At 41.7% G+C, this 13,598-nt stretch overlaps 1 protein-coding gene and 1 long non-coding RNA gene across 2 annotated transcripts in view; one reads left to right on the top strand and one right to left on the bottom strand.

The window, feature by feature from the left end:
- Positions 1–860: 860 nt before the first annotated feature.
- LOC140200421 (uncharacterized) lies at positions 861–2,656 on the bottom strand. Its single transcript, XR_011886620.1, has 3 exons — positions 2,435–2,656; positions 2,005–2,269; positions 861–1,758 (listed from the first exon to the last, which is right to left on the bottom strand). It is a non-coding gene; the product is annotated as an uncharacterized lncRNA (long non-coding RNA).
- Positions 1,641–13,598, top strand: part of afap1l1a (actin filament associated protein 1-like 1a) — a 202,567-nt gene continuing 190,609 nt past the window's right edge. The window contains exon 1 of the mRNA XM_072263718.1: positions 1,641–1,780. Coding sequence (XP_072119819.1) covers positions 1,765–1,780 — 16 coding nt within the window. The 5' untranslated portion in view covers positions 1,641–1,764. The remainder of the gene's footprint in view (positions 1,781–13,598) is intronic.

Genomic DNA, 13,598 nt, shown 5'->3' with positions numbered 1-13,598 from the left:
CAAGAGCTGCAAGGTAGTTTTGGAACTCTATAAAACCCTGGTTAGACCACACTTGGAATATTCTGCTCAGTTCTGGACAGGTGTGGAAGCTTTAAAGAGGGTGCAGAGTTGATTTACCAGGATGCTGCCTGGATTAGAGAGCATGTCTTATAAGTACTATAGATTGAGTGAGCTAGGGCTTTTCTCTTTGGAATGAAGTAGGATGAGAGGTGACTTGATAAAAGTGTTCAAAATCACAAGAGGTATAGATTGAGTGGATAGCCGCAGAGTTTTTCCCGGCATGAAAATAACTAATACCGGAGGGCTTAATTTTAAGGTAATTGGAGAAAACTCTGGGGGCGGTGGTGTCAGAGGTAAGTTCTTTACACAGATAGTGGTGAGCACGTGGAATGCCTTGCCAGGGATGGTGGTAGAGGCAGATACATTACAGGCATTTAAGAAACTCTTTTAAACAGGCACATGGATGATAGAAAAATGGAGAAATGGGTTAGATTGATCTTGGAGTAAGTTAAAAGACTGGTGTAGCATTGTGGGCCGAAGGGCTTGTACTGTGCTGTAGTGGCTGGTCAATTAAGGATTAGTAAAAATGTGAATAGTGATAAATAACTTTGAACAAACAGGCATTTTTTTTATTAAGTGCATTCATGAACAGTAGCCAGATCAGAAATGCTGATCAAGTCAACGAGTTCCCAAAAAGAATGCTGATAGGCCAATCAGATGGTTCACTGCTGCTCAATTTGTTTCATTTATCATTTATGTTTATTATTTATATTTATTATCATTTAGGCATAATTTATTATCATTCCTAAAACTACTTAAATTTCAGGATGAATCATAAAATATATTTGATTTATGGACAAGATAAATAAAATGGGAGAAACATTTTTTAACATAATGGTAATTTGCAATAATTATATGGCAGTTCCAATTCTTCAGGGGCAAACATCTGCTTCAACCAAACTTTTTCATTGTGGCTCCTGTTGGGAATCAACCATCCTGCTTCAGAAAGGACAAGGGAGTGAGCAAGGAAGCACTGGGCTGTGGTAACCTGGGGGAGGTGACTGCCTACGCCCAGTGTGCGGAAATATGGACAACCACAGGAATGTCACCAGTCTGTGTACTGATCCCTAATGATAGGGTGAACTAACACATCAAAACGTTTGTACACAGACCCCATCACCCAATGCTTATGCAGTTCTCTGACAGTCACCGGAGTGTGCTCATATCCCTTTACAAGCTCCCACTCTTAATTGCTTTATTTGCACTGTCTCATTCTCCTCTCTGGATCAGGTGTCCTGAACAAAGACAATGTGTGAAGCAGTGGGTAGGCCAACACTCAACACAAGCTGCAAATGTATTTACGTAGGTATATAGTTATTACCAAAGTAGCTGCATTGTGATAGAAAACATGCACTGTGATACACTTTCCTATTTTAACAGAAAATCCAGAATTAACTAAATTCAAATAACTGGGAGTGGGGCATACCTCCCAACTGAATATAAAATAAAACCCGAATATTTCAAATCTTAATCTTGAGTAGCAGCTGTCCTTGTATCTATTTGATTGGTAGAGGGCGCTAGGACCCTGGGCGGTTGTTTCTTTCTAACCGTGGCACTGGGGAGACCAAAGAAACTAGCGGGTTGCTCATTTTCCTGGAGTCCGAGCAAGCGGGTGTCCCCGATAGGACGGAGGCGGCGTTGCTCTTTGCTGTGTCCTGGTGACTGCCGTCTTCATGCTCTTTCATTTGTGACCCTTAACTGACCATGGAGAAAAAGAGTGGTAAGTTTAACTTTCAAGTACTCTTGTGTTTTGAAGCAGTTAGAACCAGACTGAACATTTAATTCAAAGCGCACATGTGCAGCAATTTTTAAGTAATCACTGTGCTACGGTTGACTGGTCTTGAAATCAGAAGCTGCGCCGACTTCGTGAAATGGAGGGTACCCTGTTGTTAAGTTCTCCAGACACTAAAATATGTGCACCTAGACATCTTGCGTGCAATTTACCTTAAAGAGGACCGGGTGATTGTAATTCCCATTCCTATTACACTGCATCTTCAGGAGCTCACGGTGGAAATCGATTTGATTTCAGATGCCGTTGCTGTGTAACACCTGGGGTCCATCCGAAAGCACAGATTTATATACCATCTTTCTCTCGAGTTCTCTCTCGATGCCTCAGAGTTCACGATAGGGAAATGATAAAGTCTGTCTTCAAAACTGGTCTCCTCTGGCCCTCTCGGAAAGTATGTTATTTATTTCCTTTTCCCGATTCCTGTGAAGTCGAATAGAAGGATAAACAAAAGAAATACAATCAAAGGTCCAGAAAATGCATATCTGATGCTGTAACTCACTACTGTAGCAATCTGTATATTTTATTTGGCTAGTAGATAAGCATCACCCCGTCGTCCCCTGCATGCCACGATTTTGACTCACTTACGAAGCAAAAGCCCTCGCCTTCACTTTGCCAGTGAAAACAGCGATAATGACATTTGAGGTTGATCTGTTGAACTGACATGTTGAGATCTCATTACAGTGACAAATACTTGAACCTTGCTTGCAAGTACGAGTGGGATATCGCTGCTGCTGATGATATCATCCTCAGCGCCCCGAGTTGATCTCTCATTTGCTGACCAACACCCAGGTGCGGCCGCGGCACAACCCCGGCCAGCTGAGCCAGGTCCCATTTGCAGAGGGTTGCTCACCCATCCAGATGTTCATGTTTAGCGATATGCTGGCAGTAGGCATGAGTGAAATAAACTAGAATAGTTAAGTGTGTGGGGGGTGGGGGAGAGTTAGTTTTGTTCTGTTGTGACATTCAGACAGAGCAGAATTTCACATGGAAATCTAACAATCCCCGTGATAGTTTTAATTTATTTACTTATTTGGGGATGCAGTGCGGAACCGCTACTCTAAACTGACGCACCTAGTTCATTGTTGAGAAGGCATTTATTACCCATCCCGAACTGCTCATGGACCAATATTTAGATCATTACAGTGGGAGGCTTGAGGTCACTGCCAAAGTAGCGTAGCGGGGAGCGTGACACTATTACACTTCGGAGCCTCGGAGCTGAATTCTGGTGTCCTCTGTGAGGAGTCTTTGCCCTACTTCTCCGTGGAATGCGTGGGTTTTCTCCGGGTCTTCCGGTTTCCTCTCACAGTCCAAAGACCTGGCGAGTAGGTTAATAAGTCATTGTAAATTGTCCTGCGATTAGATTAGAGTTCATCGACGGTGACGAAGTATTTTGAGAGGTTGGTAATGAAACTTATCTACTTCTGTCTGAGAGGTGGATCTGCTCCATTTTGCCTACCACAGCAACAGGTCCACAACAGATGGCATCTCATTAGCTCTTGGCTCAATCCTCGAACACCAGGACAGCAAAGTTGCATACATTGGGATGCTCTTTACTGACTACAGCTCAGCATTCAATACCATCATCCCCTCAAACCTAATCAATAAACACCAAAGACCGTGGCCTCAAAACCTCCTTGTGCAATTGGATCCTAGACTTCCTTACTTGTAGCCCCCAGTAGTTCGTATTAGCAACATCATCTCCACTATCTCTTCAGCACAGGTGTACCGCAGGGCTAAGCCCCATGCTCTGTTTGCTTTACACTTATGACAGTGTGGCTAAGCACAGTCCAATGCCACATTTAAGTTTGCTGATATCACCACTGCTGTAGGCTGAATCAAAAGTGGTGACAAATCAGTATACAGGAGGAAGATTGAAAATTTTGCTGAGTGGTGTCATAACAACACTCAATGTCAGCAAGACCAAGGAACTGATTGTACTCTTCAGGAGAGGGAAACCCGAGGTCCATAAGCCAGTCCTGATTGGAGGATCAGGAGTGGAGAGGGTTTGCACCTTTAAAATCCTGGGTGTTACTATTTCAGAGGACCTTCCCTGGACCCAGCACATGAGTGCAATTGTGAAGAAAGCATGGCAGAACCTCTATTTCCTTAGGACTCTGCGGAGAATCGGCATGACATCTAAAACATTGACAAACTTCTATAGATGTGTAGTGGAGAGTGTATTGACTGGCTGCGTCACATCTAGTATGGGAACACCAATGCCTTTGAGTGGAAAGTCCTACAAAGTGTAGTGGATTCAGCCCAGTACCTCACGGGTAAAGCCCTCCCAACCACTGAGCACATCTACATGAAACGCTGTCAAAGGACAGCATCATCAGAAATCTCACCACACAGGACATGCTTCCTTCTCACTGCTGCCATCAGATAGAAGGTACAAGAGCCTCAGGACTCACACCACCAGGTTCAACAGCTACTATCACTCACCCATCAGGCTCTTGAATAAAAGAGGATAACTTCACTCAACTTCACTTGCCCTATTATTGAAATATTTCCACAACCATCTCACTTTAAGGATTCTTTATCTCATGTCTCAAGTTTATTCATTACTATTTATTTATATTTCCATTTGCACAGTTTGTTGTCTTTCTTTGATCCTGTATATAGTTATGATTCTGTTGATTTGCTGAGTATGCCTGCAGGAAAATGAGTCTCAGGGCTGTATATGGTGACATATGTACTTTGGTAATAAACTTTACTTTGAACTTTGAAATCGCTGCTGTTGGGGTTTGCTGGGTGGTGCAGCATGAAGGACCTATTTGGCAATGTATATCTAAGGAAACTGGCGACTTCCTCTCTTGAAGTATATTACTGGACCATATAGGTGTTTACAACACTGGATATTTTGTGTTACCATTACAGTTGATGCATTCGGTTTTATTAATTTCACATTATTATTTGTCTTTAAATTCCACAGCTGCTTATGATTTGGTTTAAATTCAGTTTTCTATTGTGCTACTCTGGTGACTTGTCACTTCACCGGCACCATTCCCTAAGGTGCCAGGAGCCAAATGTATGATGTCCATTGTCAGTGAATGTGGGGAAAGTGTTGAAAGTAGGTTCATGTGGTGAGCATTTTTTAAGAAAATGTATGTGAGTAAAGATGAAAATAACACTAAATTGTGTTAAGTTGGGCAGGAAAAGACATCTGGAAGAAATAGGTTCTACAGAGCCTAGAGATGAGAGAAAACAACAATTAACAAATTGCAGAGAATGCTGGAAGTTTAGCCAAGTGTTTTTCATCATTGTACTGGACTTGAGCCCCACCTTGAATGTTACAGTCACTTCCACTCACCTAACAGTCAACTCTGTTGTTGATACAAGGAAAAGCAAAATACTAATCTCTAATATACCATAAAAGGATAATAGAATGGAATGTAATATTATATGATATAATTTAGAGCAGTATTTTGTATAAAATTGAACTACAACTGAAAGGCAAGTTCTTGACCATTGTCAAACAATGTCAGTATGGTTATTCCTTGTGCAGGCTGGTTATGACGAAAATATGCTTGAACTCTATATGATGGAGGCAACAAAACAACAAAGGTGCTAATTGGAAGCTTTCTTGAAGAAGGATGCATTCGCTGAAATATTAACTGTTTACTTAGTAAGAATTATTTTATTAAAATTCATCCTCGTTACATTTGGTTGATCATTCAATGTTTTTTATTCTCAGTGGATCTACGATGTAATTATGTATATGCTGTATTTTATTGTATAACATCACAGAGGACGAATCAGTAATGTAAGTGAGTATGTGGACATTGTCTATATATATATAGTTCTCTATATTCCTGACTCACTCAGGTTAGTGCTAGCCTGGGTAATGAGATTATTTGTCAGCTTTGCTAGAAACCTTTGAGCAGGAAGCAGCGTCCTTGGCTTGCTATAGTTCTCTTTGATGGACAGCTCTGTAGCGCAGACTCAGATTCCTAATTTATATTGGCCTTGATGAGTAATTGAGGTTCAGACTATTAGGTGCGTGTGTCTTGCAGCTGGCGACTTGTGGTTTGGAATTGCCTTTCCTTAGACCTGAATCACTTCAACCATCAGGCTCTTGAACCAGAGGGGTAACTTCACTCGCCTCATCATTGAAATGTCCCACAACCTATGAACTCACTTTCAAGGACTCTTCTTCTCATGTTCTTGATATTTAATACATTATTATTACTCCTTTCTTGTATTTGCACAGTTTGTTGTCTTTTGCATGCTGGTTGAACGCTCAGTTGATGGGATTTTTCATTGATTCTGTTATGGTTATTATACTATGGATTTATTGAGTACGCGTGCAAGAAAACGAATCTCAGGGTTGTTTATGGTGACATATGTACTTTGATAATAAATCTACTTAGAACTTGAATATGATGAGTGTAAGTGAGATGAGGTGGGTGTAATGGGAGAGTGAGATTCTCAATGTCTCTTGTAACTGTGGCAGGAAATCTGCAGCAACAACACAAACAGCTGTTCATTTCTGTTCTCCACGGATTCCATAGACCTGCCATGCTTACTGCAGGAGATCATGGAAATTGATTCAGAGATTCTAACTATTTACATTTAACATGCTTTAACATAAGAGCTACATTTGTTTTAAGTGTGGTAAATGTCTATTAAGAAAGTCAATAGCATATGTAATTTAGTGATTAAGTCATACAGCCCACAAAGTCCGTGCTTACTGTCAAGCACCCATTTACACTAATCCTACACTGTTTTTTATTCTAATAACCCCCCCCCCCAAATTCTATCATTCATCTACACACAAGGGGCAGTCTACAATGGACAATTACCCTACCAACCAATGCATCTTTGCTTTGTGAGAGAAAACCAAAGCATTCTGAAACTCACATGGTCACACGGAGAATGACCACATTCCAAACAGACAGCACCCAAGGTCAGGATAATATACGCAGCAATGACTAGCGAATAATACTTAATCTGAAAAGTGCTGTGTTTACCTATACAAACCCTGAGCAATGTATACCCTTCAGGGTAAAGTATCAAAGTCAGAGAAGTACAGCAGCATTGCTGTGAACCAGCACATAGAATGGATTGTGGTGTATCCACTGAACATTTTATCATCCACAACGAAGTATATAAAACATGAATTGGGCCTCACTTGGAATGTGATATTCTTTTCCGGGCTGCTTGCACAATGTGTGACAAAGAGAATCACCAGGCTAATTTCCAATACAAAACATTTTAGTCGTTACTCACGGGAGACGAAGCCTCAGGAATGCCCACATTTGTAGCTCTTGTAATCAACTAAAAACAAATATGAAGTTACTGGTGAACATAGTCATCTCTGATATAAAAAATATGTACCCATATAGCCAAGGGGTTGATTAGATATAGGTTTGTGAGATGTGAAAGTGAAGATATGCTCTGATTGAATAGGCTGGCAGAGGATCATGGGTCATCATTTGAAGTAGTATTGGGCCATGTTTAGGTTTGGTCTAGGAGCTGATTCTTTTCCCAGAGAATGGTGGACGTCGTATGAGGTTGAACCATATTCAACTGAGTTCCTTCAAGCAAGGTCTGGATGTGCTTCTGGCTGAGGCAGATTGCATCTTCTACAAAAAGTACTGCTGGAAGTTCCAGTTAGAGATATTTCCATGCTGTGCTGTAGAGGAATTGAGCAGATTTCCCAATACAGGAGGGGAGGGAAGATGGTAGTGCGACGCAGCGTGCACGGCCGCTCAGAAATGATATCGTATTTGTAAGTAGGTACCGTGCACAATCCTAACTTGATGGAGACAGACATGAGAAGCACAGAGGAACATCTGGAGAAACTTCTGAAATGCCCGCTTCACTGCAGCTGCTACTGCATGATCGAGAATCTCCGGAGGGGAAGGCCCCAAATCCTCGGCTTTGTCTATTGCCTGTTGACGGGGCCAGGGTCAAAGCGCTCGGCAGAGATGGTGCTTGGTGTCAGAGGGCTGGTCGGAGGTTCTAAGTTTTCGGACGGACTCAAGAGTCGGCTGTGGTCGGGTGCTTCCAGGGTGCTGCATTGGCAAGTTTGCAGTGCTGGAAGCTCATGGCAGGGAGAGTTTTTCTTCCTTCTACCGTCTGCGTGAGAAGATGGGACTTTCGAGAGACTTTGAGACTTTTTTTTTACCGTGCCCATAGTCTGTTCTTTATCAAATTACGGTAGGAGGAGAAGATGGCGACAGGCCAGCAGCGTGCACGACCACTTCGGTGGTGATGTCTGTTATCTGTCAAGTAGGGGACCGTGCATAATTCTGATTTGATGGAAACGGACGTGAGAGTATGGAGGAACATCAGGAAAACTTCTGAAATGCCCACTTCGCTGCTACTGCTACTGTGTGGTAACCAGAATCTCTGGAGCAAAAGGCCCCGAAATCCTCGGCTTTGCGTGTTTTAGTGGCCAGGGCAAGGTTGAAGGCGCTCGGCAGAGAATGAATGGCGCTTGGGAGGCTGTATCGGAGAGGCTGGTTGGAAGCTCGAAGTTTTCGGACGGATGGATGGAAGCGGCTGTGGTCAGCTGCTTCCAAGGCATCGGCAAGTTGACGGTGCCTGGAAGTTTATGGCAGGGAGTTTCTCCCTTTTGCCGCCTGCTATTGGGGACTCGGGAGTCAGTCGACTCGGGGACTTTTGAGACTTTATTTACCGTGCCCATGGTTTGTTCTTCATCAAATTATGGTATTGCTTTGCACTGTTGTAACTATGTGTTATAATTATGTGGTTCTGTCAGTGTTAGTCTTTGGTTTGTCCCGTTTTCTGTGACATCACTCCAGAGAAACATTGTATCATTTCTTAATGTATGTATGCATTTCTAAATGACAATAAAAGAGGACTGAGTGTTCTCATAATCTAAATAATCTAAATATTGCTTTACACTGTTGTAACTCTATGTTATAATTATGTGGTTTTTGTCAGTTTTTCAGTCTTGGTTTGTCTTGTTTTTCTGTGATATCATTCTGGAGGAACATTGTATCATTTCTTAATGCATGCATTACTAAATGACAATAAAAGAGGACTGCGTGTCCTCATAATCTAATAATACACTGTGTCCCCTAAGTAAAATGTATTTTATTTTTAATACCTCCTTGTATTTTATCTTTAGTATCTCCTAAGAGATCATAAAAGGGGGTAACTTCACTCAACTTCATTGGCCCTTCTTTGAAATGTTCCCACATCCTATGGACTCAATTTAAAGAACTCATCATCTTATGTTTTCAATATTTGTTGCCTTTTTATTTATTATTATTCTTTCTTTCTTTTTGTATTTGCATTTCTTGTCTTTTGCACACGAGTTGAATGACCAAGTTCGTGTGGTCCTTCATTGATTCTGTTATGGTTATTTTCCTATAGTGGATGCCCGCAAGAAAATGAATCTCAGGGTTGTATATGGTGACATATATATACTTTGGTAATAAATTTACTTTATACTTTGAACTTTCAATTTTTAATGCATGTAAAAATATTGTGATACCCAAAATATAACTGTAATATGGAGTACACTGGATAGGCCAAAAAGAATTTATGTGACTATCAGTGACTGATAATAGAAATGTATTTTTTTGTAACACACGCAAGATGCTGGAGAGACTGAGCAGGCCAGGCAACATCTGTGGAAAAGAGTATAGTCGATGTTTCGGGCTGAGACCCTTCAGCAGGACTGGGGAGAAAAAGCCAAAGAGTAGAGTTAGAAGGTGGGGGGAGGGATGAAGCAAAGAGCTGGGAAGTTGAAAGAGATAAGGCCTGGAGAGGGAGAATCTAAAAGGAGAGGACAGAAGGCCATGGTAGAAAGAAAAGCGGTGAGGAGTACCAGAGGAAAGCGAAGGGCAGGCAAGTAGATAAGGTGAGAGAGGGAAAAGGGGTTGGGGAATGGTGAAGGGGAAAAGGGGGTATTGCCAGAAGTTCAAGAAATCGATGTTCACGCCTTCGGGTTGGAGGTTACACAGACGGAATATAAGGTGGTGTTCTTTCTCTCTGAGTGTGGCCTCATCGTGACAGTAGAGGAGGCCAGGGACTGACATGTTAGATTAGATTAGATTAGATTAGATTATGAGGACAATCAGTCCTCGTTTATTATCATTTAGAAATACATGCATTAAAAAAATGATACAATGTTCCTCCAGAAAGATATCAGAGAAACACAGGACAAACCAAGACCGAAACTGACAAAACCACATAATTATAACATACAGTTACATCAGTGCAAAGCAATACTGTAATTTGATAAAGAGCAGACCATGGGCATGGTAAAAAAAAGTCTCAAGTCCCGATAGGCCCATCATCTCAGGCAGACGGTAGAAGGGAGAAACTCTCCATGCCATGAACCTCCAAGTGCCGCAAACTTGCCAATGCATTGGAAGCACCCGACTGCAGCGGACTCTGAGTCCATCCGAAAACCTCGAGCCTCTGACCAGCCCTCCGACACCGAGTAGCATCTGTGCCGAGTACTTCAACCCCGCGCCGGTCGCCGAGCAACAAGCAAAGCCGAGGACTTGGGGCCTTGCCCTCCGGAGATTCTGGATCACACAGTAGCAGCGGCAGCGAACCAGGCACTTCAGAAGTCTCACTGTATGTTCCTCCGCGCTGTCACGTCTGTCTCCATCAAATCAGGATTGTGCACGGCACCCTACTTGACAGATAACAGATATCATTCACCAGAGTGGCTGCTGCAAGCTGTATCGCACCGCCATCTTCTCCTCCACGGAGAATGTTGGAATGGAAACGGGAAGTGGAATTAAAATGAGTGGCCATTTGGAGATCTTGCTTCTTCTGACGGATGGAGTGTAGATGCTCAGCAAAATAGTCTCCCAATCTACATAGGGTCTCACCGATATACAGGAGGCCACACCGGGAGCATCGCATACAGTAGATGACCCCAAAGGACTCACAGATGAAATGTCACCTCACTTGGAAGGACTGTTTGGGGCCCTTAATGGTAGTGAGGGAGGAGGTATATGGGGCAGGTGTACTACTTGTGACTCTTTTGGGTTCATGTACTGTGTCCAGTGCTCCCGGTGTGGCCTCCTATATATTGATCAGCCACAACGTAGATTGGGAGACCGCTTCACTGAGCATCTACACTTCATCCGCCAGAAGAAGAGGGATCTCACAGTGGCCACCCATTTTAATTCCACTTCCCATTCCCATTCCGATATGTTAATCCATGGCCTCCTCGCTGTCGTGATGAGGAACACTCCGTTTGAAAGAACAACACCTTATATTCCATCTGGGTAGCCTCCAACCTGATGGCATGAACATCGATTTCTTAAGCTTCCGGTAATGCCCCCCCCCCCCCTCACTTCACCATTCCCTTTTCGCTCTCTCACCTTATCTCCTTGCCTACCCATCGCCTCCCTCTGATGCTCCTACCCCCTTTTTCTTTCTTTCATGATCTTCTGTCCTCTGCTATTAGACTCCCCCTTCTCCAGCCCTGAATCTCTTTCATCAATCAACTTCCCAGCTCTTTACTTCACCCCTCCCCCTCCCATTTTCACCTATCATCTTGTGTTTCTCCCTCCGCCCCCCCCCCCCATCTTTTAACGCTACTCCTCGTCTTTTTTTCTCCAGTCCTGATGAAGGGTCTTGGCTTGAAATGTTAACTGTATTAATAGATGCTGCCTGGCCTGCTGAGTACCTCCAGCATTTTGTGCGTGTTGCTTAGACTCCCAGCATCTGCAGATTTTCTCTTGTTTGTACTTTTTTGGTAATGTTTAGTTTATTTTCCTGTCATGCCTGAATAAAAGCATCTTTTTTCATTCAAATCTGAGATTTATTTTTGTAAAAGTATATTTTCAACCAACTTTATAAACAAAGAACAATAATTTGGGACAGAGTCCAGTAATCATTGTAATAATGTTTTTCCAGAATGGTGTGCAGTAAGTAACAAGTATTCACTAGACTGCTTCACATAAAATCTCAAAAATCCTAAATATATAACAATAGCAACCAGAATTCAGGAATTATTTCATGGGTATTCTAAGTAGGTATGTAAGTGAATGAATTGATTATCCTTGAACCAAAAAACAGCGCAGTATGACAGATACTCATCAAATCCTGGAAAAAAGTAGAAATTGTTCAACGACGTGTGTGGAGTGGGAAACAGTGGCAATTGTGAAAACATTGATCTTTCAACTGTTCTGATCAAAAGTCATTGGAATAAAGTGTTAAGTCTGATTTGCCTTCTCTGTACTGAGTACTACCAGCATTTTCAACTTTTTAAAATCATAATTTCCATCAAATGCAGAATCTTTCCATTGCCAAAATTAGCTTCTTTGCCATTTAAGTATTGTTTGTTAATTAGCAGGATGCAAGTGTTCGTTGCCCATCACGTTGCCCTTCAAGTGGTGGGTAATGGAAATCCTCCTTCTTGATCTATTGTAGACTTTATAGTAAAGATAAGTAGTTGTGGTGATAATGAAAGAATTTCAATGTTTCCAAGTCAGGATAACATTTGAGCTGGAGAACAACTTGCAGATGCTCCCTTTGACTCTGGTAGTAGAAGTTTTGGGATTGAGTAGTGCCTTTGGAGAAGTGTTTGAGTGATTGCAATGCATTGTGTAGATGTAACAGTATTGCCACGGTGTACTGTTTCTGAGAGAAATAATACTTATTGTGGCAAATTAGGTGTCAATCATAGTGGTTTTTTCATGGATACTGTCAAATTTATTGATATTACTGGAGCTATAGCTACTCAAGAAAGTGTAAAGTATTCCATCATGCTGTTGACCTGTGCTGGTTGTGGATAGTAAAATGGCTCCATAGAGTCAATAGATGAATTACTCACCTCAAGATAATCTGTTCTTCCAACCATAGCAGTTACATGAATCCTCCTGTTATTGCCAGTTGTAGTAGCCCCTGAGATGTAGATGAAAGGGGACTTTGTGTTGGCAATATTTTGAGAAGGTGGTTTGATGTTCTTTGAAAAGGAGATGGATCATTTCCAGGCACTTGTAAGGATTAAATATCACTTACTGCATATCAGCCCATGTGTGAAAGTTGCCAAGGTTGAACTGCCCATGGCCACATACAGCTTTATTATCTGAGGAGTTTTGAATAAAATTGAACAGTGAGTCATCAGTGAGGATCTTCACTCTTTATCTAATGATTATTTATGAAATCACTGAATATAGCCTGGCCTAGATGCTGCATTGATATTTCTTTGTAATGGGGAGATCAGTGACTGAAGGAAGAGCCCCAGTTCAGTGTTATTTCTTACAAGAATATACAGGCCTTGCAACCTCAATAGGTTTCTCCTTGTTTTTCTATTTGCTTCCAAAACACCATAAGGGTAAACTGCAGGTGGTTCAGAGGAATCATTAAGTTATTGCTGAGCATCCCACGCCCATCAGATTTGGCTACATAGCTGCCAGGTATATCCTCAGCTTCCCTTCCATGTGGCATAACATGTCCGGCTGTCCAATATTCCAAGCTCAAATTAGATGTTCAATGTGCAGACCTATACAACCATTGGGGTAATTAATATTGGTATCTCATACAGTACTGTGCAAAAATCTTAGGCACCCTAGATTTTTTATATAAATTTTGCTTTAATGCTTTTTTTGTCTTCTACATTCATATGTTAGTAGAAAAGAGCAAACTTTAGATCTCCCAAGTATTCATTTTTCAAAATATTAAATGTTATAGAGAATTTGTAATATTTTGTTAAATAAAGTAACAGATTAAATTATAGACACTTTTTAAATAAGAACTTGATTACATTATAGACCCAGTGCATGATTAAACGAAAGCAACAAAC

The sequence above is a fragment of the Mobula birostris genome, chromosome 7 (genome assembly GCF_030028105.1).
Source record: "Mobula birostris isolate sMobBir1 chromosome 7, sMobBir1.hap1, whole genome shotgun sequence".
Taxonomy (NCBI): Eukaryota; Metazoa; Chordata; class Chondrichthyes; order Myliobatiformes; family Myliobatidae; genus Mobula; species Mobula birostris.
The sequence above is the reverse complement of the archived record's forward strand: the minus strand, read 5'-3'. Positions and strand labels throughout refer to the sequence as shown.